This window comes from Rhea pennata, chromosome Z, assembly GCF_028389875.1.
Source record: "Rhea pennata isolate bPtePen1 chromosome Z, bPtePen1.pri, whole genome shotgun sequence".
Lineage (NCBI taxonomy): Eukaryota > Metazoa > Chordata > Aves > Rheiformes > Rheidae > Rhea > Rhea pennata.
In genome coordinates this window covers 54,104,731-54,127,934 of record NC_084702.1, presented here as the reverse complement: position 1 = coordinate 54,127,934, position 23,204 = coordinate 54,104,731, and the positions used below count along the sequence as shown (strand labels likewise).

The 23,204-nt window shown below is 38.6% G+C and overlaps 1 protein-coding gene across 5 annotated transcripts in view; it reads left to right on the top strand.

Moving 5' to 3' along the window:
* The first annotated feature begins 16,240 nt into the window (after window positions 1–16,240).
* RASGRF2 (Ras protein specific guanine nucleotide releasing factor 2) overlaps window positions 16,241–23,204 on the top strand; it is a 120,868-nt gene continuing 113,904 nt past the window's right edge. For 4 of the 5 annotated variants that reach the window (XM_062599690.1, XM_062599689.1, XM_062599688.1 and 1 more), the window contains exon 1: window positions 16,241–16,550. In XM_062599690.1, coding sequence (XP_062455674.1) covers window positions 16,266–16,550 — 285 coding nt within the window. In that variant the 5' untranslated portion in view covers window positions 16,241–16,265. Of the gene's footprint in view, window positions 16,551–16,854; window positions 16,908–23,204 lie in introns of those variants that run through there. The other variant, XM_062599691.1, reaches the window with a different exon arrangement.

The window sequence follows — 23,204 nt, the reverse complement described above, 5'->3', positions numbered from 1 at the left end:
TCTTTTGCAATGGTTAGAATTTATTTTTAATTGCAGAGAACAACTGCCTCTCTCCATCTCCTTCAAGGCTTGTACTGCTTGTATTGTGGTTGTGCTTATGAATACCTGCTGCTGAACAGAACTCTCTGACATGTATCTGGTCTTGGATAAAAGACAAAGGTAAAACAAGTCACTAGAAGTTAAACGTTTTGGAATGTTATAAGGTGCATCTTCCTAAATAATGAGGATAAGAGGTACCAGGAATTAGTAAAGGTTCTGGATTCTCCATTGCTGGCTATTTTTTATGTATGGGTAGATGCTTGTGTAAAAGAGAAATTAAAATCAAGGTAGTCTTCTGGAGTGCGATATTTAAGAGTTTATCTTATAATCCAGTGATTATTCCTTGGAATATTCCTTGGAATAATCCTAATACTTGAGATGCCTGGATCTGTTAGTTAATTTGACATAATACTGAAATTATTAAAAAAAAAAAGAGTGGAGGGAATACTGAAAATGTTACTAATTGCCTTCTTTAGCCACTGTGTTTTATTGAGAGCTAGACACAGTTCATTACAAAAGGTGACATTTCTACACTAAATGGCTAATGAGTTGCTGCATTATAAAACACATATCAATAATCTGTTATCATACTGCTTTTTTCCTGCAGAATCATACTTGTGATATAAAAATACAGATAAAATCAGTGACACGGAAATTATACAATAGATGGAGAAGGGATAAGTTAGAAGCTACATATGGGCAAAAGTAGGTGAGAGTATATGTAGTTTAAATAGTCCATAGCACTCATGGAGCAAAATTTCTGTAGCAACTGAAAGACAAAAATAAACATTCACAATACAGTGTAAACTCTGCTGTGAGAATATATGCTGACATTTTTGTTTTTCACTTTTCTGGGTTTTTCCATCACCACAGCGCTCATTCTCAGATTGTCAGACACCAAAACCACATGCCCTCAGTTAACAAATCAGTTTGTTTAACTTGTTCAAAAGATCTACAGATGGGTTATTTCAGCAAAAGACACAATAAAGAGATTCATTATAAAGGTCACAAATGACAAAATCACTCACTGTTTCTGCTGGTTTCAAAGCAGAATCTTACTATTTCAGCCAGCAAAGTGAAGTAGGGTACAGAAAGATTTATTGATATGACTGAATCATGGAGAAGTTTTCACAGAAAAGAAGGCGATATTAATTGGTTTTTTCAGCATACAGAAATTGCAGCATCTTACAACTCAGCTAAAGTTGTTAAGAACTGGAATTGACTGGTGCAAACCCATCTCAAGGGAGTCAAGATGAGTTTCTAATGCTTTCTGCAAATAGAATCGTGTTGATTTCTTTCAGAAACAATGACAAAAATCTATCTATTCTTGCTAATAAAACCAGAGTGTATCTCATTACAGTTACAGACTGCAAATTAAATTTATTTTTCACAAAATAATTTATAGTATGTCAAGCTGCTAGAGCGAACAATAGTTATTGTCGGGAAATAGGTTCCGATAAGTTGCACAAACACTGCTTCCTCTCTTGGATTTTCCCAAATAGAAATTGCAGATTGTGGCCTGCGGACAAGGTGTAAGCTGTGCTTTGTAAAGCAATGGGAGATTTTTTTCTGGCTCTTTTCCATGGGGTCTCAGAGAGTGTTAAACTGCCCTCAGCAGCCCAAACGCACAAGTGTTTCCCTGCTCACTTCCATCCTGAGGCATTCCTGGGAGAACTCATTTATTGTTTTTAGTGATCCTACCTGTGGTGCTTTGCCATACTTCAGACAAGATGTCTGCATTGAAGTAATTACAGCGTGGGTTACACTAAATCCTCTTCTCTACACTGTCTTGTACCAGCAGAGCATCTAAGAGGGGGACTATGCCCACAGAAGATCTGATAGAGCATCTGTTAGACCTGCTGCAGAAGCATGAAGGACCTGTGTCTTTTTTGTGTGGTTTCCAGCAGATAAAAGGTCAAAGAAATAATTTGTTAGCTGCACAGTGCAAAACATCTTTTGATTTGCAGGGTATGACTCAGTGCATAAAGTATAAACCAGCAACATTGTGCTCTCTGGTTGCTGCTGCTTCTCATTTCCTTACGGAGAGAGACCCTCTGGCTGACAGTAACACTAGATTGTGCAAATCTTTTCTCTCTGCTTACCTCTGTGTGTGTGTGTGTGTGTGTGTGTGTGTGTGTGTGTATGTGTATATATAAAATAACAGAGCAGCACAAATCTTTTCTTATTTCATGTACAAAGCATATTAGTAATTAGAACTTCCATTCTCATCAGTAACAATAACAAAGTGAAGGAAAGAGAGTTGTACAGACTGGATAAGAAACAACTACTAATGATAATCAGATATGCAAAATGTCCAAGGAGGCAAGCCACAGAAGGAGCACTAAGGACATTTAGTTTTCTAGTTCGATTATTCAAAACCTGCTGGTATGTTTTGGGAACTCTTCACAGGGAATTAGGAAGGGGAAGAGACTCTGTTAGATCATGGAGCTGAGAGTCCCACCAAGCTGTTCCTGCCTGTCCCTAACTTGGGGACAATGTCAGCTGCATTAACATGAGGGTCTCTGCATTGCTGCTGGGAGATAAACTGCGTGCATAACGCAGTGGATTTTCATCTCCCTTCTAAAGGCTACTCATGCTACAAGATTACAAGGTGGTCCATGCTAATGCTTAGTGTGTCCTAGTAAGGCCCACGTAGAAGCCATGTGTTTGTTAACATACAAATATCCTTTGGAAGGAGTTCTGTGCCAAGGAGCAGCCAGGGCAGCCTGCCTGTGACTGCTTGCAAAACCAAACTCATCCATTGTTTCTATCTAATTTCATTACTAAAGTTCTTTGGATTGGTTATTTGGAGTAACTTTTCACACCTCCTCTGTCTTTCTTCAGCACTGCCAAAAGCATGTTGGGGAAAAGAAGGCACAAGTCATTTTGTTGTCATCTTCTGATTCTTAAGGTGTCTGAGGTATCTTTATTCTTTTTCTGTTTTTAAGCAGGTAATTAACTGACTAAAAATTAACAAATGGAATATTTTCTTCTGTAAATATTTACTGAAGCTTCTGCAGAATTGTATGTAGTGTTATTTGGCCTTAAGTCAGTAAAATGCACCTTTGAAGTTTAATTTATTATATCTTATGATATATGGTATATTTACCATTTAGTTCCATGAAGGCATGCCATTTTAATCAGTTAAATAAGTAAACATGATTCCATAAGTATAGTTATTAACCATTTTTTATATATAGATTCCTCTTGCTGTTCAAAATGCTGTTTTAATTTACTAATGAAAGATGACTGAATAAATTAAAAAAAAATGTCTATAATTTGACAGTTTCCTATTCTCAGACCTCGAGGAGAAATAAGAAGCTTATGTCTCCTGAGAAAGAGTTAAGTCTAAGATATGTCTTTTGATCTGAATTCACTGAGATTTCTGAACAAAAGTTCATGTTTCAAGTTTAAGACTGTGCAGCTAATCATATTCAAATATCATGAAGATAAGAAGGAACAGATATCATAAGGTCAGCTTTGGAATTGCAGAACAAGTCATTTGGTCTTACATATTCTGCAGATTAAGTGTGATGGGTCTTCTAGTGTTTTTTAAATTAAAATTTGCCAGAAAGATTTTGTTGTCAATTTAGGCAGATAAGGATTTTGTTTCATTAAGAAGTGCAATTGTGCCCTCTCCAGAAATCTGCTACTTCTGAAAAGGTGCTGTTTCACAGTTGGCTTAGTGATCTAAGACTTGTTACTGCTGATAAATGGTAGTGTCATCCTTCTGCCTCAGCCCTGGGCTACCCGTTTTTTCATCAGTGTTAGCAAGTGAGTGGCCATAAGGTGAGAATTCCTAACAGTTTTATTGTTGGTTTAATTTTCAGGCAGATGAGCAAACTGGATCAACTTACAACCACAGAATTGCTAACACCTAAACAAAGCAAGCAGTGAGAATGTGTAGATAGGGTAGGGGAGAGGAGATAGGCTAAAATGAGGGTAGAACCACTCTTTTCAAAGACATTACAGTATTAGATCAAATTATGTTGATTGAAACATTGCACTTTAAGTGATCTGCAAACCAGGGCTGATGTTAGGCTCTAGTTTCACAAGCACATTATGCCAGAAAAATACCTGTGCTGCCAAGAAAACTGGTCTTACTGTCCTCTGCTTTTCCCTCCCTTTGAATGGCCAAACATTTGTTTGGCACAAGGTACAGGGGCATGAATTGCATGTCCCTGAAACTGGACAGCTTGGAAGTTTTCTTTCTGGTGTTGCAGCAACAGTTTCTGATGTTGCAGCAAATAATCTGATATAGGTAGCAGTTTGCAGAGAAAGATGTGGAGCTAGTCATCAATCATAAACTGAATATGAAAACTGAATATGCTGTTGTGAAAAAGGCAGATGTTAGATGAAGCTCTGTAATCAGGACCATATCCTGCAAGACAGGTGACAAGACCCTCCTGTTCATTTCAGAGCAGGTGAGGAGTTGGAGGGAATGCTTTGCCCAGTTCTGGGCACTGTATCAAGGGACACATGGACTTACTGGAGCAAGATGAGGAAAGACCAATGATAAGTGATGAGAGATCTGGAAACAGAGTCAAGGAAAGACTGAGGAAACTGAGATAGTTGCAGAAAGGATTAGCCTGTTCTCCATGTCTCATGAGCATAGGGTGAGACAGAGGCTTAAAACTGTAGCAAAGAAAACTCAAGCTGCACATTAAGAGAAAACTTGTGAAGGGGAGGCTAGCTAATCACTTGAATAGGCTGTGTGAAGCATTGGGGAGAATTCCCAGTATCTGGAGAGACACACATCACCCGAGGACGATACTGGCTTTGCTGATTCCATCTCAGGAACAGAGGAGAGTTGGCTTTTTAAGAGCCTCCAAGTTCTTTGAGTTTATGGTACTCCAGACAGCATGTATTTGTGTGCTCTTATATGCATGAATGAATGGATCATATATTCTTGCATTATGTACTGGTGTCTCTGTGTGTGTGTTTGTGAATATAGTAACAAGTTCCATGATTTCAATAGTCAGGAAAGATTGGTTTCCTGGAAAACTGTTTCTCAAATACTAGAGTATAAGTTTTTTTTTTGTTTTGTTTTTTTGTTTGTTTGTTTGGTTGGTTTTGTTTGTTACAGTAACAGTTTTGTAACTGTTTAAAGAAAAAAAAAGATCAGAGAATGTTCATGGTTGTAGAACATGAATTTGATGATGTATCTCCTTTCTGCCTCTTATCATGTTTCCTAAATAATAAAACTGTCTTCTGAGCTAACAGTTACCTGGGTCTTTTCAGCACAAGTTTCAGTCAGCTCTCAAGAATTTGAAGCAGAGGGGCTCAGGGTGAGAAAAGTGCTCGGTTTCAACATTTTTGTTAATGAATTTTATGCTTTTTGAAAGATAGCAAAGAGGGGAGGACAAGAAGAGCTTTAATTCAAGTCTCTCCATCACAGACAGTATTGCACCATGAATGTGCGCTCAGCTTGCAAGTGCTATGACAATACTGAATCCACATGAGATGGGCTCAGTGAATACAGCTCAGACAGACGCTGTACCAGCCAACGTGCTTTGTATTAGGTCGACGAATAGGGCTGTTTGGGGCTACATATAGAGAGCCAGCCAAGTAGCATAAGCCATGGCACAGTTGCTTGTACAAGCTTGTTACGTACAGATACTAAAGAGACACCACTGCAGGTGCTGTTTTTGAAGAAGAGAGCTAATGGTGCTGCCACTTGCAGTGAGTGTGTTTGCCAGTCTGGTTACCTCCACTGGCAGAAGGCTAAACAAGTGGCACTGCCTTTCACTGCAAAGATGCCTATGGTCTAACTATACTGTGGAACCTTATAAATACACTACATCAAAACACCTATGCAATATATATACACTGCATAAAAAAAAAAAAAGAAAGAAAGAAAGAAAAAAAGAATCTTGTTTTCTAGACCCGTTGAGTCTTTAAGGTCTCTTTTTAAAAAAGAAACACCTTCAAGATAAAGGAAAATAATTACTGAGTTTCTACATGTGCTTTGTGGCCACATGCCTAAGAGCTATTATATACTGATTGAGACATTTGGGGGAAGGCAGGGAGGAGCTGTAACTCTTCTATTCATCTGTGATATGCTTTGCTGCATTATGACACTGCATCTCCACTGACTTTGTTTTTTGAAGTAGTTTTATTTTTAGTATATAATTGCCTTTTCCACTAAGTCTACTTCTAGCCAAAACTTTCAATATAATTGATTATAAAGAAAAATATGTTGGAGGAATAAATGCTTGTAATGCAGATACATTCATTTTCCTACTCAGTCTTTCTAGGTAGATGAACACTATAGGAAATCTGTGTTGTACTTTTGATTAATGAAAAAGATTAGTTCAGAAGAGGGTACTTTAGCAGTAACAGAGTAAACAGGCACTTTCAGGTTCTATTATCATTCATGAATATTTTCTTTTATGAAATGTTTTTCTCCGTATCTGAGAAGGAAATAGCTGAGATAACTACAGCAGCTAACAATACTAGAAGCCCAAATGAAACCAGCAGGCTGATACGTTATTACTTTTTCTTCCTTTCCTATCTAACTCTTGTCTTTTTCTTTCTTTTGTTCCTCAATTACATTAGAACTTCTAAATTTTATAGCTATTCTGATGCATATGTAGTAATAGATGTATGTAATTTGGACAGTACATCCCAGTAAGGCTGACACTGTACTACTCAAAGTTCAAGTTACTGCAATAATTCAGGAAAGGAAGCAATATACAAATGGTGCAAAGTGAAATGAAATCAAAGCAATACTTTTGTATAAACTATATAAATTTCATCTATAATTCATATCAATGTTTATATAATAACCCAATTTCACTCATATCTGATGGGTCTATTTTTAGGCAATTAATACCTTTTAAGTGTTAAAGAAGGGTATTTTGATGAAGAAGGACACAGTGAAATAGAACATTAAAACCACAGTCATATATAACTGTCTGTATATATATATATATGACATATCCAAATGTGAGTCAGTCATTTATCACAGTAATGAAATATATTCTTACAATTATAGCTCAAGAGGCAATGGCAATATGATAAAATTAGTTCAACTGTGATGGGTGCCTAAAGCTTCTGCAAGCATGTAGGTAGGATTAATTATGTAGGATTAATTTCATTACTACCTACAGAGTAAGGAGCAAAAATCAGCAGGAAAACAGTTAGCATGTTATTTTTTTAAAAAAAAATCTATCAAGATCATTTAAGTACTGCCACTAATACCACTAGACTGGCTGGAGTAGGGGCAGTGAGATGATAAATGCATCAGTCTAAGCCTGTTCACATTTGGAGGATTCTCCAGCAGGGAGTTTCTCCCTTTGAGTTTTACACCAGAGGAAGACAGCTGTAAATGGGAGGAAATGTGACTCAGTAGATATATGGAGCATGCTGACCTATTTTGTCCTGTTTCTCTTGGCCCTTTCTACAACTGTATATGTTAATGCATTTATTAAAAATTGGACAGTGTTCACTCACTTAGGGTACTGATCAGATAGCAGATGATAATTCATAGATTAAGCAGTAGTCATTTATTCTAGTGGAAATTCCATGACTTAGAGTAGGATTTGTCCTAATTACTATCTTTTACTGAATGTGAACCAGTGACCTGAGGCCACTGGTATCCCATTATTAATTCCCATCATTAATTAATTAATGAGGAGCCATTTAGTCACCTCAGGAGCGTTTTGAAAGCTTTTCTGAAAAAAGAGATTGGAAAACTATCAGTATGTAAAGAGTGACTGAGAAGAATAACCTTTGAGTTATTCTCCTTTTCTATACAGTCCCCAAATTGTATGCAGATGAGCTGGCTACCTTCTTCCTCTGATTCTACCTCAACCCAATCTGCAAACACTTACTGAAACTCTTACCAATGCATTTCAGTACCTTCTGTGTCTGCCAGGAAAGCAACCTGTAATACAGACATCTCATTTTACTTACTTTCAATTACACTACTTGTCAACTTGCATTATAGATGAGTAACACAGAAACATAAAGACATACCTCCAGAAGAAATTTTTTCATCTGTAAAGGATAAACAAGCTTAATCGTATATAGTAAGTATATCAGGAAGTGATAACAACTATAGTATTGTAGAATTCTCCTTAAATCCAATGATAGTAACATTTAAAATAGAAATGCATATGTAAATAAGAAAGCAAATTACAATCAATATTAAGAGAGCACTTCTAATGCATATATACATTACAGAAAACTTTCAACAAACTCAGAACTTGTTTCTTTGGGATACAACTTAATCTTTCTCAGAAGTCAAAGCAGTTTAGATGCCATGATGTAGTACAGGGATATATTTTCCTTCCACAGCCTGGTAAAATCTGCACCTTGAATTTGAAGAATTCACTTGAGAATATTAAGAATAACAATGTAGCTTTTCCAGTAATTTTACAGCAGTATATCTCAAAGTGCTATATAAATAAGCTCAGTGTGTTTATTCCCACTTAGCTGGAACTAAAGCACAAGGAAATGTGGTAATACCTCTAAGGTCAGTACCTTCCATTTTGGAGGGTACCAAGGGGTCTTGAATTCTTTATGCTAGAATTGGTTGTGATTCTTTTAATGGTGTGGGTCACAAAATGTTCTGTTTGACTGGCAGTAAGCATTTTGAAGAAAGGATGGCATGTGACAAATAGTTGATCTCAGGCTTTTCAGAAGAATTTTCAAATATGCATGACTCTCGGACTTCTCCAAAACGAAACAAAACAAATCTGATTTTCCAGTCTGTTTAAATGGTGGAATGATGTATTTTGTCTAACCTATTTCTTCCCTATATTTTTGGTCTGTAACCTTATAGGAGCTTTATTCCCTTGAGCATAATTTGGACTAAATATATTCTTTGAAATCTTAAAATCAGCAAAATGTTTTTCATCTAGGCTTACATTAGCCTGTAGTATAGGTAAACTAAGGTTATGAAACCTACAATATATCCATAGGATGTGTTAATTCCAACTATTTGGCTCTCTTCCTGAAGTACAGTCTAAAGCACTAACTAATAAGCCCTCCCTAATACATGACTAAAATTATTATGATGTAGCTGTATCTGATCACATGTCAGAAATTAAGAATTATTTCCCCCAATCCATTACATATCACAGCAAAAAATGGAAACAGTGTAAACCAACAGAAGAAATGTTTCTTTCTTTTGTTTAAAAAAAAACCTCAAGAAATAACCTGATACAGAATTCTTAATATTTTAAATCTGTGCAGTATTACCAATAACAAGAAAAAAAGGATGTCAAATTGGAGCAAATATATCTTTCAGTCCCCCACCTTGGAATCAGTAGAAATTGATCAATCATATTGATACTCAGCAGAATAATCAACTGACCCAAAAGGTCAAACAAACCAACAAAAAAAGCTAATGGTGTGAGTGAATGAAAAGACATTTTATATATTAAAAAAAAAAAAAAAAAAAAAAGTAGAACTATTTTTCACTTACTTTCTCATTACACATTCAAAAAGAAACTATTCCTGAGGTGGCATCATGACAGTTTCTTCACTAACAAGAGCAGGGTAGTTTTGTGTAGATTCAGGCCTCTGTTCACTTTAATATGCAACAGCAATGGTTTTGTGACATGTGGAATAACTGTTAATTTTGTATCTTGTTTTTTAAAAAAGAATTAATATGCAGTGTATACATCTACTCTGCAGAACATTCTACTGATTAAAAAGCTACAAATTGTCAATGTTATGTTGAACATAATTGTAGCTAGGTACTGTTTTCTTAAAATTTTTATTATAGTTCTCTGAGCTATTTTATCTCCTTTGTTCTTTTCCTCTTTTCCATCTGAAGAGTATCTTCTGTACCTCCCAAACATCTACAAAAGATATCAATTGAAAACAAGAACAACAAAAATCTGGAGTGGGAGGAATGTGCGAGTTCGCAACAGTAGCAACAGTGGATCAGAAAGTGCAAATATGTACCTGCTATCCACTTCCCACCTGACCAGAAATCCCCAGACCAGTGAGTAATGTTAAGCTTTATTTCTTCGCTCTTGTTAAGCAAGACTATTGTTTGGTATCTTTTTGCCTGCGAGTAGATCATGTTCGGGGTTATAACATTGGCTCAGATCACTGCTGTCAGGGCTGCTCTGCCTGCAGCCTTTTAAGATTTTTTTCTGTGGTTACACACATTTTCTCCAGGCATTTGAACAGTCCCAGCTGCATCTGAATGGATTCATTAAAATGGTTTCCAATATACTGCATCTATATCAAATATAAATGCAGTGTTCTCACAAAACAGCACTGTCTCAGAAATTTCACATAACCTTGAGATGGGATGGATACCCTGAAGTGTTTGATTTCTGTTAAGCAAATAGTGGATTCCATTTCCCATAAATTTGATTTCATAGTTTGTAGGTCTGCCTGCCTATAATGTAAATGTTGAAAACTCTACTGCTCTACATCTGAAAGGTATTCAGTTGCATAATACATTAAATGTTTCTTTCAAGGTGACTATGGGGAATGTTACTTCTAGTTTATCAAACCTGTTTCTGTTGAATTATGTACCCCCGAGGCAGATTATTTGCAGGCTTTATGCCAGATGGATAGACTTCTCTGTATAAGTATTCAGCCTTGTAAACATCACAAATTCTTCCTAGGACTGGTTACTTATTCCAGATGGCACCCACTGTGCTGTCTATATCTTTCTTTTGATGTCTGGGGCTTACTTTCCCCAAGAAATGAGAATGCTTTCAATATACCTATTTCAGTATCTTTTTTCCTATTTTTTGTCAATATGTAAAAGAGAAGATTTTGATAGAAAAGAAAAATTGCATTTATGGTCAGTTCACATTAAATAAAGAAAAAAAAAATCCTAATAAGTCATTTTAATTTTAAAGTTGATGTCCCTGTTATTAAGGGCTTTCTGATGCTTAGAGCATTCTTAGCCTACTGTCTGCTGAACCGTTTACTTAAAGAGTTCAGTCCTCAAACTGTTTTCTCTTGACTCACATTTGAAGAACATTATGAAATCTGTGGCATGACATGCCAGTGCCTTTGGAACATTTAAAGAGCTAATTTAAACTATCTCCCAGAAATGTTGAGATAGTTTCGTGCTTTGGCTATTTGTGAGCTGTAGGACAATACTCTTTTTTTTTAAGAGTTCTGAACTAATCACAGGGTCTGTGAAATTCTTATTACACAGTTCTTAAAACAGGGACAAAGCGAGTAATCTTTACTAACTTTAAAAATCAGGGCTCAACTTTGACAGTTGTATTCACACTCAGGAGTGCCTCCATATGCAAAGTTTAACAATGTGAACAAAGTTCAAAAATACCTTATTTTCACTATGCTTTGCATCATAAATCTAGATCTTGGTTTGTCTGTTTTATCTATATTATATAAAATGCTTCTGGAGCTTTTAATTAACTGAATATGAAAACCATCTCATGTATATTTGCGTATCTTTAAAGCTTTTGTCAACAAGCTGAATACTGGCTCTTCAGTTTTGTTCTCGGCTAGGGAATCTTTACTGTCTTTGTAGCAGTCACAGGAACTAGCTGAAAACAGACTTAAGGAGAAAAGTGGTCTCTCTTTTTGTTCTGTTTGATTTTCATTGTGGACTATCAACATTTCCATATTATAAATACTACCTTCTCTTCCAGTGTTACCCTTGTTCTAACTCTTTGACTTCATGTGCTGTATTGAACTAACCCTATCTGACTCCATTCCCACATTATCATCTAACTTTCAATATCTGCTTTCAGTTTATTGGTCTCCTTTCTTCCTATTTCAGACCCTCACTCTTATCCCAAGATCTCTGAATTCCACCTCTTTAGCAATCACCTGTTTTTTCAGGGTTACCCAGCAGCCATGACTTTCCTGCTCTGTCACTCCTAACTTTTTCTCTTCTTTGTGATTGTCTTTCCATCAGCATTTCTGACTAACCTGTTTCCCTGTTCTTCACTGTTATGATCCTCATGCTGTCTTCTCCAGTTTCTCAGCCACTCTTAGCCTTAGTTTATATTGGCTCCCTCTGATTCGATTCTTTTTCTACAATGCACTGATTACCAGCAGTCCTCCAGCCAGGCTGAATTCTTACACTACTCACTTGTGTTTGCCTCCTGCCTAAATAGTGTTATTTCTTCAATTTAATTGAGTTCTCTGATTCCAGCTTTTTTTTTTGTTGTTGTTGTTGCTTTTCATTTCCACCAGCCTGTGAGACAGCTTCTACTATGCATCTTTCTCATTTTTTACCTAAGTCCTTCGTATTTTTCCACACTGTCCCTGACCACAGGCAAGAACTCCCCAACAACCTCTGCAGACACACCTATTTGTTCCTTTCAAAAGTTTAAATCTTCTTTGCTATCATCCTCCCCAAATCTCTGCAAATACTGCCTATCATACTAGTAAATACAATTTCTAATCCTTGTACTTTCCTATTTGTCTGACTATCTAATCTTATGCTTATCCTTTAATTTGTTCCTAGCATGGATTCTTTTCTTCTTATGTTTATGCAGCATTTAGCACAAAGGGGCTAAGGCATTAAATCACTATGATAATATACTTACTTGCACAATAGATAAATGTCTTGCAGTTTTGCACCTTCTACTGAAACTCCCCCAGAAAAGAAGTGGTCTCTTTATTACTCTTCAATATGGCAGTAAAAATCCATCTCAGAGCGTTCCAGTCACGTGGGTCATAGGGCGTGGGGCTGCAAAACAGCCTGACAGCATTTATGTATGTTTAACCAGATGTTTCTGTTACATACTGAACTTCCATTTTTTTTTTCTTAAAATGAAAGCAAGTGTTTATCCTTGGAAAGACCTGCAGCAGCAGCAGAGGTGTTATTCATGCTTTGTGTGGAGTCACTGTTTAACTATGCTCACTACATCTTTGTGGAAACTCAGCATGGGGATTGGACTGAGATTCCTGAAAGAGAGAATCTTATGAACACTTGTTTCAGCACTTCTTTTAACAGGATTGATATGTATGTGTAGTCACTTTTCTTACACAGAAAGGCTGACCTACAAGGTCCCAAACATTTGCTTCCAGTTGCTAAAAGATAAGTAACCATGAAGAATGAATGAATATGGTCTGATATGCAAAGGGATTTAAATTTGGTTATACAAGACAATTCCCAAAAGTGCCTAGATTAAATAAGAAAAGTAAATCTTCTCAAGTGACATCGAAAGTAGGTTCAACAAGTCCAAAAGTGTTTGCAATCATTTAGAAGTAAATGATGTAATGGCATATCACATTATTTTCAAGGGACTTGAAAATATATTAGATTTACTATACCTGCAATGTATTATGTAATATTCCTGCAAAATCTCCTGCATTATAGGATAACTCTAAATCTTAGCTGAATATTATAAATACCTTTTGAAGAGCCAAATCATGATCTATGCCTAAAAAAAAGTAAATCATTAATGTCAGCAAAACTGTCTGTATAAGCAGTATTATAAAGAAGATATCAGTTCAGTTCTACTTTTCAGACAATATGTAAGAAGGGATATATATGCATATTCTAACTAAAACTTAATTGCTTGCAGCTTTACAAAATTACTTCATATTTGATATATTACCTGGACATGTAAAGGTAAAGAATGATTTACTATCACAATTTAATGAAAACTGAACAGAAACCATTCCAAATGTAAAACAGAATATAGCAAAAAAAAAAAAAATCATAGAAGTGATAGCACAACACTTTTCTATTATTTTAATCAATAATTTTATTACCATTAATTATAATTTTTCATTTCCCAAGGTGTTTTTCAGAACTGAGGTCAAAATATATCTTTTGAAATAGATTTTCCTGTCACTTGTTATTCAGAAGAGTGACAACTCACTGATTTGCACCCCAAGCTTTCGTGGCCACTTCTGGTTAGTATTGGCCAATATGGGGTCCTATTATAACAGTTGGTCCTCATACATAATGTGTTTGTTTTGGAAAGCACTATGCACTTAGAGTAAAATATTTGAAAACCTTTTTAAATTTCAACCTGCTTCTTTCCCTTAAATCTTGCTGCCTTGCCTTTTACTTACATCGAGGAATATGATTTTCCATAAATTTTCACACACAGGATTAATACTGAATTGAATACACAGAGCTGAGTTAAAGGTGCATAGCCAAGTAAGGGTCCAGTCACCAAGACACAAAAATATGAGTTATTTCATACATGAAATAACCGATTTACCTCAATTCCTTGTACAAAAAAAACCCTAGACTTCCCTGGAAGTTATGTGTAATTCTAAAATGGCATGATTTGAAACCACAAGACCAAAACCACATTGTCAGCAGGATTTCTCATAGTGTTTATTTCTTCTAATATATAAGTTGTATGTTTGGAGAATTAAGGCCTTAAAATTCCACAGTGATCCAGACTGGTTCTTGTCTTAAAATTATAATCACTGAGACAGATTAGACAGGTAATATTTTCTAGTTCATTTTGGGCATTATACAGCACATTGTACATTATAATTTTCATATTTTTCTTCAGACAATTGGTAAAAGAATCATTTTGTTTTATTTATGGGACTTTCAGTATAGCACAAGGAGTAGAAAGTTACATATATAAAATACATTTTTAAATTAGACACATTTTTAAATGAACACCTTTTAAATGCTTTTTTTGTGAACAATACTAAAAAGAAATGTTTTTATTAAACTATGAATTTGACAAACAAGTAGGTATATTTTTTGAAGCTACTTTTAACTCCGTTATTTTTAAGGATTGAAATCAGCAGTGTCCTTTAAAATTGTGGCAGATATGTGGAGAAAAATTACTACCTTCTTATTTCTAGCTGGCCCAAAATTGATTGTACAGAGAAATACGAGGCAAGTAAGTGAAAAAAATTAAATAATTTGCTAACTAGTTTACCCTTTAGTTGGTAGAAATTCTCATATTGCTATAGAAATCAGATTTTTATGTTTAATGTGAAACTATCCTTGTTACCAGTCCCTTTGTCACAGCTGATTTTTTATGATTAAGGTCCGTCCCTCTCTCTCTCTCCACTGTCCTCATTGTGGAAACAAAATTATGCCTGCTGCTAGTCCTGCTAAACTCAATGTAAAAATAAAACTGAGGCCTCCAAGCCCGACATACACAGATTGCTTTTTAGGGTGTGATGAACTACCCTCCTCTCTCAGCTGCCCCCATTCAGTTAGCCTTCTGCAGCTGTAGGGGCCGGAGCCTGCACGTGCCGGTGATGCCGCATTGTGCAGCAAGTGGTGTAAAGCAAGGGCAGCGTGAGTTAGGGTTCAGAACTGTTCCTGTGTGCAGCGAGTGTGCTCTAGGCACAGCACGCTTTCGGCAGGCCGGCCTAGGTATGTGTTCACAACCCTTACGCCTAGGAGGGCGGAGGCGTGGAGTTCTCAGAGGTGCGACTTCCTAAAACCATTCACCTCCTCCTTTTTGATGTCAGTAAACATGAATACGTGGTTAAAAGCAAGCCATGACTGCTACACTTGTCGCTTTTGCTTTAATTTGATATGCAGCTCGAAATCAAACTTACCCAACTTTACAGATGCTCTAATCTAGTCCTAAACCTTTCGAAGATTTTTCCTGAAAGAATAGGGGAAAAAAATCTGCAGCTATGTGGGAGAATACAAGAGAGAGACACCAAACCAGCGGCCGCTCGTGCCCCTTGCTACCGCGGCCGGCAGCGGGGAGCAGCGCCTGGCCCCGTCCCGCCGCCCCCGGGTGCGACGGCAGGTACCGGCTGCGCTGCCCCCGCGGCTGGCCGCGCACAACCCCGCGGGCGGGGGGCGGCCCCGCCGCCGCGCAGAGGGAGGGGCCGGGCGCTGCGGCGGCGACTTTGCTCTTTAAATCGGTCTCAAAGCGGCTTACGGCTGATCCCCACGTGACGCCTCCCCTGCTGCCTCCCGGCGGAGTCGCTCGGGGGCAGCTCGCCGGCCGCGCACCACTCCGCCGGCGGCGCGCGGAGGGAGGCGCGGGCTGTCCCGGCCCGGGCCCGGGCCCCGGCAGGGCGGCGCGGGGCTTAGCGCGGGCAGCGGGGCCGCGCCGCGCCGCGGCAGCTCGCCCCGCTGGGCGAGGCGCGGCGCCGAGCCCCGCGGAGGGCGGGCGGGGGGGCGGCGTGCCGCCCGTCGGTGCGTGGCGGCGCCCGCGGAGCGCGGCCGCGGCGCGGCGCAGCCGGTGCTGGCGCGCTGAGCGCCCGCGGACGCTGCCCGATGCCCGGCGGGGCGGGCGGGCTGTGAGCGCCCCGCCGCAGGGGCGCGGCGCGGGCGGAGGAGGGCGGCGGGAGCCGCCGCGGCCCGGGGCACCATGCAGAAGAGCGTGCGGTACAACGAGGGGCACGCCCTGTACCTGGCGCTGCTGGCCCGCAAGGAGGGCACCAAGCGCGGCTACCTGAGCAAGAAGACGGCCGAGACCAACCGCTGGCACGAGAAGTGGTTCGCGCTCTACCAGAACATGCTTTTCTACTTCGAGAGCGAGCAGAGCGCCCGGCCCGCCGGCATGTACATGCTGGAAGGCTGCAACTGCGAGCGGGTGCCGGCCCCCAAAGCCGCCGCCGCCGGCAGCGCCAAGGACGCCGCCCTGGACAAGCAGGTACCGCCGCGGCGCGGGCCGCCCAACGGCCGCCCAACGGCCGCGCCTCGCGCCCGCCGTTTTCCCGCCCGCCCGCGGCGCGGACGCCCCTCCCCCCCCCTTCCCGCCGCCGGTCGGAGCCGTCCCAACTCGGCCCCACCGGGGACGGGGAGCGGCGCTCGGGGGTGCGGGGTGGAGGGGGCGAGCGGGGGCGCGTTTTGAGACGGAGCGCGGCTGGAAGAGGCAGGAGCAGGCGGTGAGGGCGGGGGGCGCCCTGCGCAACGGCCGCTGCCGCGCCGGGGGTGAGAGGAGGCGTGAGGCGCGGCCGCCCGGCCGCCTCTCTCGGCCCTAGACTGGCTTCCTCGTGGGGAGATGCAGGTAACTGCTCCCTGCCGCGGCCGGGGAAATTCGTGTCACTCCCGAGTTCCTCAGGACAGCAGCAACCGCTTAGAAAGTGGCAAGGCCAGCTGTTCTCCGAGCCCGCAGAACTGGCAGAAAGACCTTTGCCTTGCTCGACTTTTCTCCTAGTAGTTGCACACTCAGTGGGGTGTCTGGACAGTAATGTTTCATGACCTAACGAAATCCTGTAGTTCAGTCATTTTCATGCTGTCACTTCTGTGATACAACCACGCTTGCTAGATGAAACTCGGCAAGTAGCGGTTTTGAGGGGAAGCGTGCTGAGCAGCGCGCTGGGAGTCCGAGTGTGCCTGATGAGCAGCGGGGTCCGTCCCGGGGCGGCGGCGGGCTTGCCGCCTCTCGGAGCTGCTGTGGACAGCCGCAGGCAGCCTCCAGGCGCGGTTCTGGGGGCTCCGGAGGGAGCCGGGAGTGCAGGTGCTCGGGGGCAGGGAGGAGGTTGCCTCCGCTCACAAGCTGCGCGATGCAGCAGAAGGCGGGGGGGGGGGTCCTTTGCTAGTCACATGTGCTGAAGTGGACCGTATTTGCGTTAGAAATGGTGATGAAACGAATAATCAAGATATAAAATGTAAATCTTGTATAGCTTGATTCAAAAAAAAAAAAAAAATCGAGGGTTTGGGTGGAATTCCACCTTGTAAGGGATGGCAGTTCTGAATGCGTGAACTGCAGAACACCCACCGATAAAGCTGCTCCGTTTGACGTGCATCTGGGGTCAAGCAAGTTGTTGCATACTGTGTATTGTATAGCTCTGAGGAAAAGGACACTGTAGTTATTTGGCATAGGTACAAATCGAGTATCTTACCACACGTCTCTTATAACCTAACATAAATTCATGATGATCTTTACTGCTCTGTCATAATTTGTATGAATCTGCAGCTGGCATGTGCTACTTTGTTCTCTCTAACTAGAAGAAAGTAAACATGTCAAAGTGATTTGGAAAAGTTTGGATAATTCTGAGTGGTTTCAAGTGGCTGCTGATTATGAGAGGGGGACATACCTAGCTCAGTTTATGAAAATCATCACCTCTCTATGTTGGGCTAGTCTGAAAACTTAGCTCTCCGTGAAGAGTGCTCAGATCTTTCTCCTCCCCCCCCCCTTTTTTTTTTCGTGTGTGTGTTTGTTCAGAACAAATACTTGGGTACCTACACAGCTTGAAACAATGCACAGTTAAGCAAGTGAACTTCTGCATGCTGGGATGATTGTACCTATGTTACAGTCATCAATCACATTCTTGCTTGTTGCTTTGAGGTATGCTTTTTCGTAAGCATTGATACAAGAAGTAGAGGAGATTCCCTAGGTCAAATTAAACATGAATATTTCCCTGTCCCCTTTATATGGGCTCTGTATACTTGTTTATTGCTAGTGTTGTTAAGATACTGAGAGCACTGTGTGACAACAGTGCTTTTCCATATCTGTTCTTTGGGAATTTTACATAATGCTTTTGTAGTGATGAACGTTTGAGTTTGTAATTACCTTTGGTGGTGCAGAGACAAAATAATTACAGAAGAGCAAGCTGAATTTTACTTTGCTTTAAACATCAACTATGTTTACTTTTTTTAAAAAAATAGCAAGCTGCTACTTAAGAGGAAGAACACTTCAAAAACATTTTTTTTCCTGAGATCCTAGTTTGAATGTTCAAGGCAGCTGGGTGTTTGAGGCAGACCATTTAAAAACATCTTTTTCCTCCACATAAAATCACCTTTCACTTGTTAAAGAATAATAATCTTCATTGTTAATAATAATGCTAAGGTGCACAGGAACCTCCCTCAGAGAGTAAAACTAATCAATAACAACAAACATGAAAGTATTTGACAAGTAATTAGTGTAGAACTTATTTTCCTTTCTAAACAGAAAGGTGTTCATATCCTTGCAGGCATGAAGTAATAAAATGTGAACCTTTCAGTCTAATAACAGAGGAAGATGATAAGAGAAACTCGGCATTATACGTGTTAATTACTGAGAGTATAAAAGAGTGCTAGCTTTAATTTACCTTGATTTAACCACAAATACCTATTAATGGAATGAAAAAAAAAACAGGCAGATAGGAAGTTGTATGTCAATTTTAAAAGAATTTTTTGAATTAGATCTCTCCTCTCCGAAAGAGAGAGAAATAAAAATAAGGTCTTTTGAGTTTTAACTACCTGGGAAGTTTAGGTAGTAGGGAGATACCTACTATACAATTAAACAAATTGGAGGAAGAGATGTGGTGACAGGTCTGTGTTCAGGATTCATTCATCATATCCTGTAATTAAGTTTTTGTTTCTTTGGCTTAGATCTTATTTTACCTGGTAGCTTAGTGGTAAAGCATTTCAATAGCTGCAGTATATGACAGGAAAAATCTGCAGCATTAGAATGGCATGATAAAGACAGCACAGTGCATCAGAACTGAAGTTGCTGGAGCAACTTAAGGAGGCTATAGTTCAAGATAACAGTTTGGAGACTTCATGAATTGTTTTGTTGCTGCTGAAGAAGAATTTTCTTTTTCAATTATTTCCCTCTGTATTTCATTGAAATAAATAGGACATAACCAACTAGAAAAATGAGAATTATGCATGAGGTGCGCAGCACTTTGTTTGGCTTTCAACAGTTAATCCACAGAAGAGAGTTCCGTCAGCTTCCTTTGAATGATTATTTGAAAAAGAATGTGTTTTCTTTAAATTGTGTAGATAAAGATTATGGAAGATGCATGCAGAAAAAAATAGGTGTTATTTTCCTTAGTTTGCAGATCCTTTTCGTTTTAATTTGAATTGGTTTAGTGTTGCTTGTCAAATTATATGTCCGATAAGAATTCTGTTCAAAGGTTTTTGGAGTTCAATGGGGAGACTGTTGGAGATGTACTTCAGTATACACGAGATTCTTTCAGTCAACAAATGTGTTTAGGTTTGAGCATATAACTCCCAATAAATGCAGCAGCTTAACGATTTCACATTTTAACCACTGCTGGTGCTGTTATGCTCTTCCAACTGTCTGTCATGAAGAAACATTACAAAAGTACAAGAACTATTTTACCCTTTTATAGAAGATACCAAATGACAGTAAAATGTTCATTTCATTGATATATTAAGAGCTTTAAAAATTTACAATGATAATGTACTTTTTTTTTTTTTTTTTGTCTTTTACCTTGAAATGTTAGTATGTTTTCCTTCTGTTTCAAACCAAATTCTTTTAAAATTGCAGTACCTTTCCTAATGTTAAGGAACTCTGTAACATACAAATCAGTTGATGTTTTGGGAATATGGCATCAGACTACGTGTGTTATAGATATTCATGATTTTTTAGGAAGAACTATTAATGTTTAAAGAAAAGTACTTTGATCTCCCTCAAATTTTAGAAGAGTTTTTCATAAATGCAAACAGTTGTTGTTAACCACTGTGATCTTATTTCAAGATCATTTCAGAAAAAAAATGGTTTAGTAAAAGAAAAGCAGTGTGGAAGTCACTTATTTTCAAAATAATGAGTTTAGGCATGAAAATATTGCACTTTGAAAGTTTAAATTCTGATATTAGTTATTTTTTTTAATTAGTTAAAATAACCCCACATGAACTATATACTGTAACCAGCTGCAGCTCCCAGCAAGTACTCCACTGTGACAGGGTTTTGGAGAATGAGTTTCAAATTTTGTTTCAGAATTTTTGGAAAGAATGGGTTTGTATCCGTGAGTGGCTAGTCTCTTTCAAAGAAAAAAAATGAAATGCCTAAAAATTGTGCTTTCTGCAAAATTTTGTAGGATACTGAGTATTGTCAATTAGCAAGTGTCTTTCTGTAATTAACTACTGGAAACATGTATGTAGTGAAATACAAATTATTTTTATTTTTATCTGTATGGAGGGGAGGCCTGTATGTGTAGTTTCTCTCATAACTGTATGCTGAATACACCAAAATGTACAACTATAGCTACCATGGGAAAAATTGTCTGGGGGTATTTAAACTTTAAAATTTTTATACGATTTGAGCAGAGACTATTCTTTGTACCTTGCCAGCAATAATCTTCCTCCCACTTAGCAAAATTAAATGCAGTATTAAACCTATGTCCCCACAGATTAACAAAATCCAATTATTTGAATTTTTGCAGCTTCCTGTAGCTCTATTTTATAAAGGATATAGTGATTTTACAGTGTTCATTTTACATACAGTCCTTGAAGTGATAAAAAAGACACATGCCACCAACAAATTTTACTGTACCTCTCTGCCAGTTATGTAGGTATAAGACCTTATAGCAACACTTAAAGGGTTATTTTGTCTGAAGGTTTCATAACCAGTTAGAAGTTAATTTCTTCACTTTTACTGGGCCAAACCAAAACTAGGCCACTTTTACTGGGCCAGTATCCTATGTCTGATAGACATAGTAGACAGCTGAGATTTCTGCAAGATAGCTTGCCAACTTCAGGTGTAGTATGGTCCATAGACCTTGTTGTCTGCATGTTGGCGGGTTACTGCTTGGGATGTTCTAGTGCATAGGTCAGACACAGATGCCCATGCTTTAGAAATTTCTGCTACATTTCAAAAAAAAGAGAGGTGAATTATCCTTGTCAGTGCCTGGGTCATTCTAGTGATCATGGTTCTTCTATAGTAGATAACATAGAATATTAATAGTGATGCTACTTTAAAAATATTCTTGTAGTCAAAAATGTTTTTTTCTCCTTTTTTCCCCCTCTTTTTTGATGGACTAGCCTTAAAAAAGAAAGTGTTAATTCAAAATGGTGGCCAGTGGGAAAATGAAATATTAGCACTTTTGGGATGAGTGTTTCTGTAAGACCTTCTCATAAAGATTCTTTCAGTGAGTAGGATTCTTGTAACTGTCATGAGACAATTTAGTTTGTGGATGTAAGTTCACAAAATAAATTGATTTAGGCTGTTTTGAGACACATGTAAGGAATAACCTAAAAACTGATTGCTGATGTTGCTTTCCATTTAAAGCGAGCTGCGTTGAAGAGGATGCCTCTGGCCCTTCATACAGAATTGTTAAGGGAACTTTTGGTATGCTTTCTGGCCTTAAGGCAACAGGCAGATATAAATAGAAAAATATAATTCATGTGTTCTCTCTATTGACTAAACTTTGCTTCTTGATACATGTTTTGTAATTTAATGTTTGCCTCTTTGCTTAGCAGTGAGCATGTTTGGGGATATAAAAATGAATAGAAAAAAATCATGGCCAAACTTACTGCTGTTTTGCCAAAATTTAAATGTTTCTTAAACATTTACTACTGACTCTTGAAAATGCATATTTGTGTCAGTGTTATAAAATGGTCTGTTTGTAATTACACAAAATATGTATGTACTGGAAAATATACATAGCAGAGAAATGAGTTATAGCAGAAATGATTCATTTTTGAAATGTTTTCCTCTTTAAAAAAAATTAATTAAATTCACATGTGCATAAATTGGAGAATATTGATGCCACTGAATAATATTTAAATTCCTAATCTATTTAAAATCCAATTCTTAATCTATCTTAATCCATGTCAAGTGACATGTTAGGAACTTGAGACTAATTGGTTGTTTATATTCTTGAGTATTACACTTGAGGGCAAAAGCCAACAAAAGACATCACCTGAGCCTCTTGGTATAAAAAATAATTAGAAGACGATGGTGGGTGACTGTAGCAAGTACAGATTTTGTGGAGACAAAGTATAATTGGAAAGAAACTAGAGGGTAAATCTTTCACATTTCTTTGTGAAGTATTGTAACATGATGGAATAATTACAATATGCTTTAATCAAAATGCATCCTCTATAATGAATTTATTGGAAAAATAATTTTCCCAAAGTGAATGCCATTTGGCAAAGGCTTATTTGTGGAGTTGCTAGGAATTCCATTTCACTAACAGGTGAAATGTCAAGCAGTGAAAGGACAGAAGCATATCAAGTAGAACTTCATCCCAAAGCATAAAAAACAAAGATAGCACACAAATATTTTAGTGTATAGGAATGTGTGTTGCATCTTCCTAACCTACTCAATATCACAAATATAAAACCTGTGAACCTATGTGCAGCAGTGTAGCTTACACTGGAAATCTTAATATTCAATATACATTTTAAATAAAGTTTCGTAGCAGTATAATCTGAACTTCATTCAAATTATTATTACCTGTCTTAGTACTTTTTTTTCATTTAGTCTCTTTGAGTTTGTGCTAGTAGTGTTGCACTCAAATTGCTTGATCAAATGGCATTAATTCCTCAAGGGTAAGATGAAGCACAAAAAGCGGTAAGTCAGGCCTTAAGCTACTGGATAATTATGCCCCATTCATCTTAATTTACATTT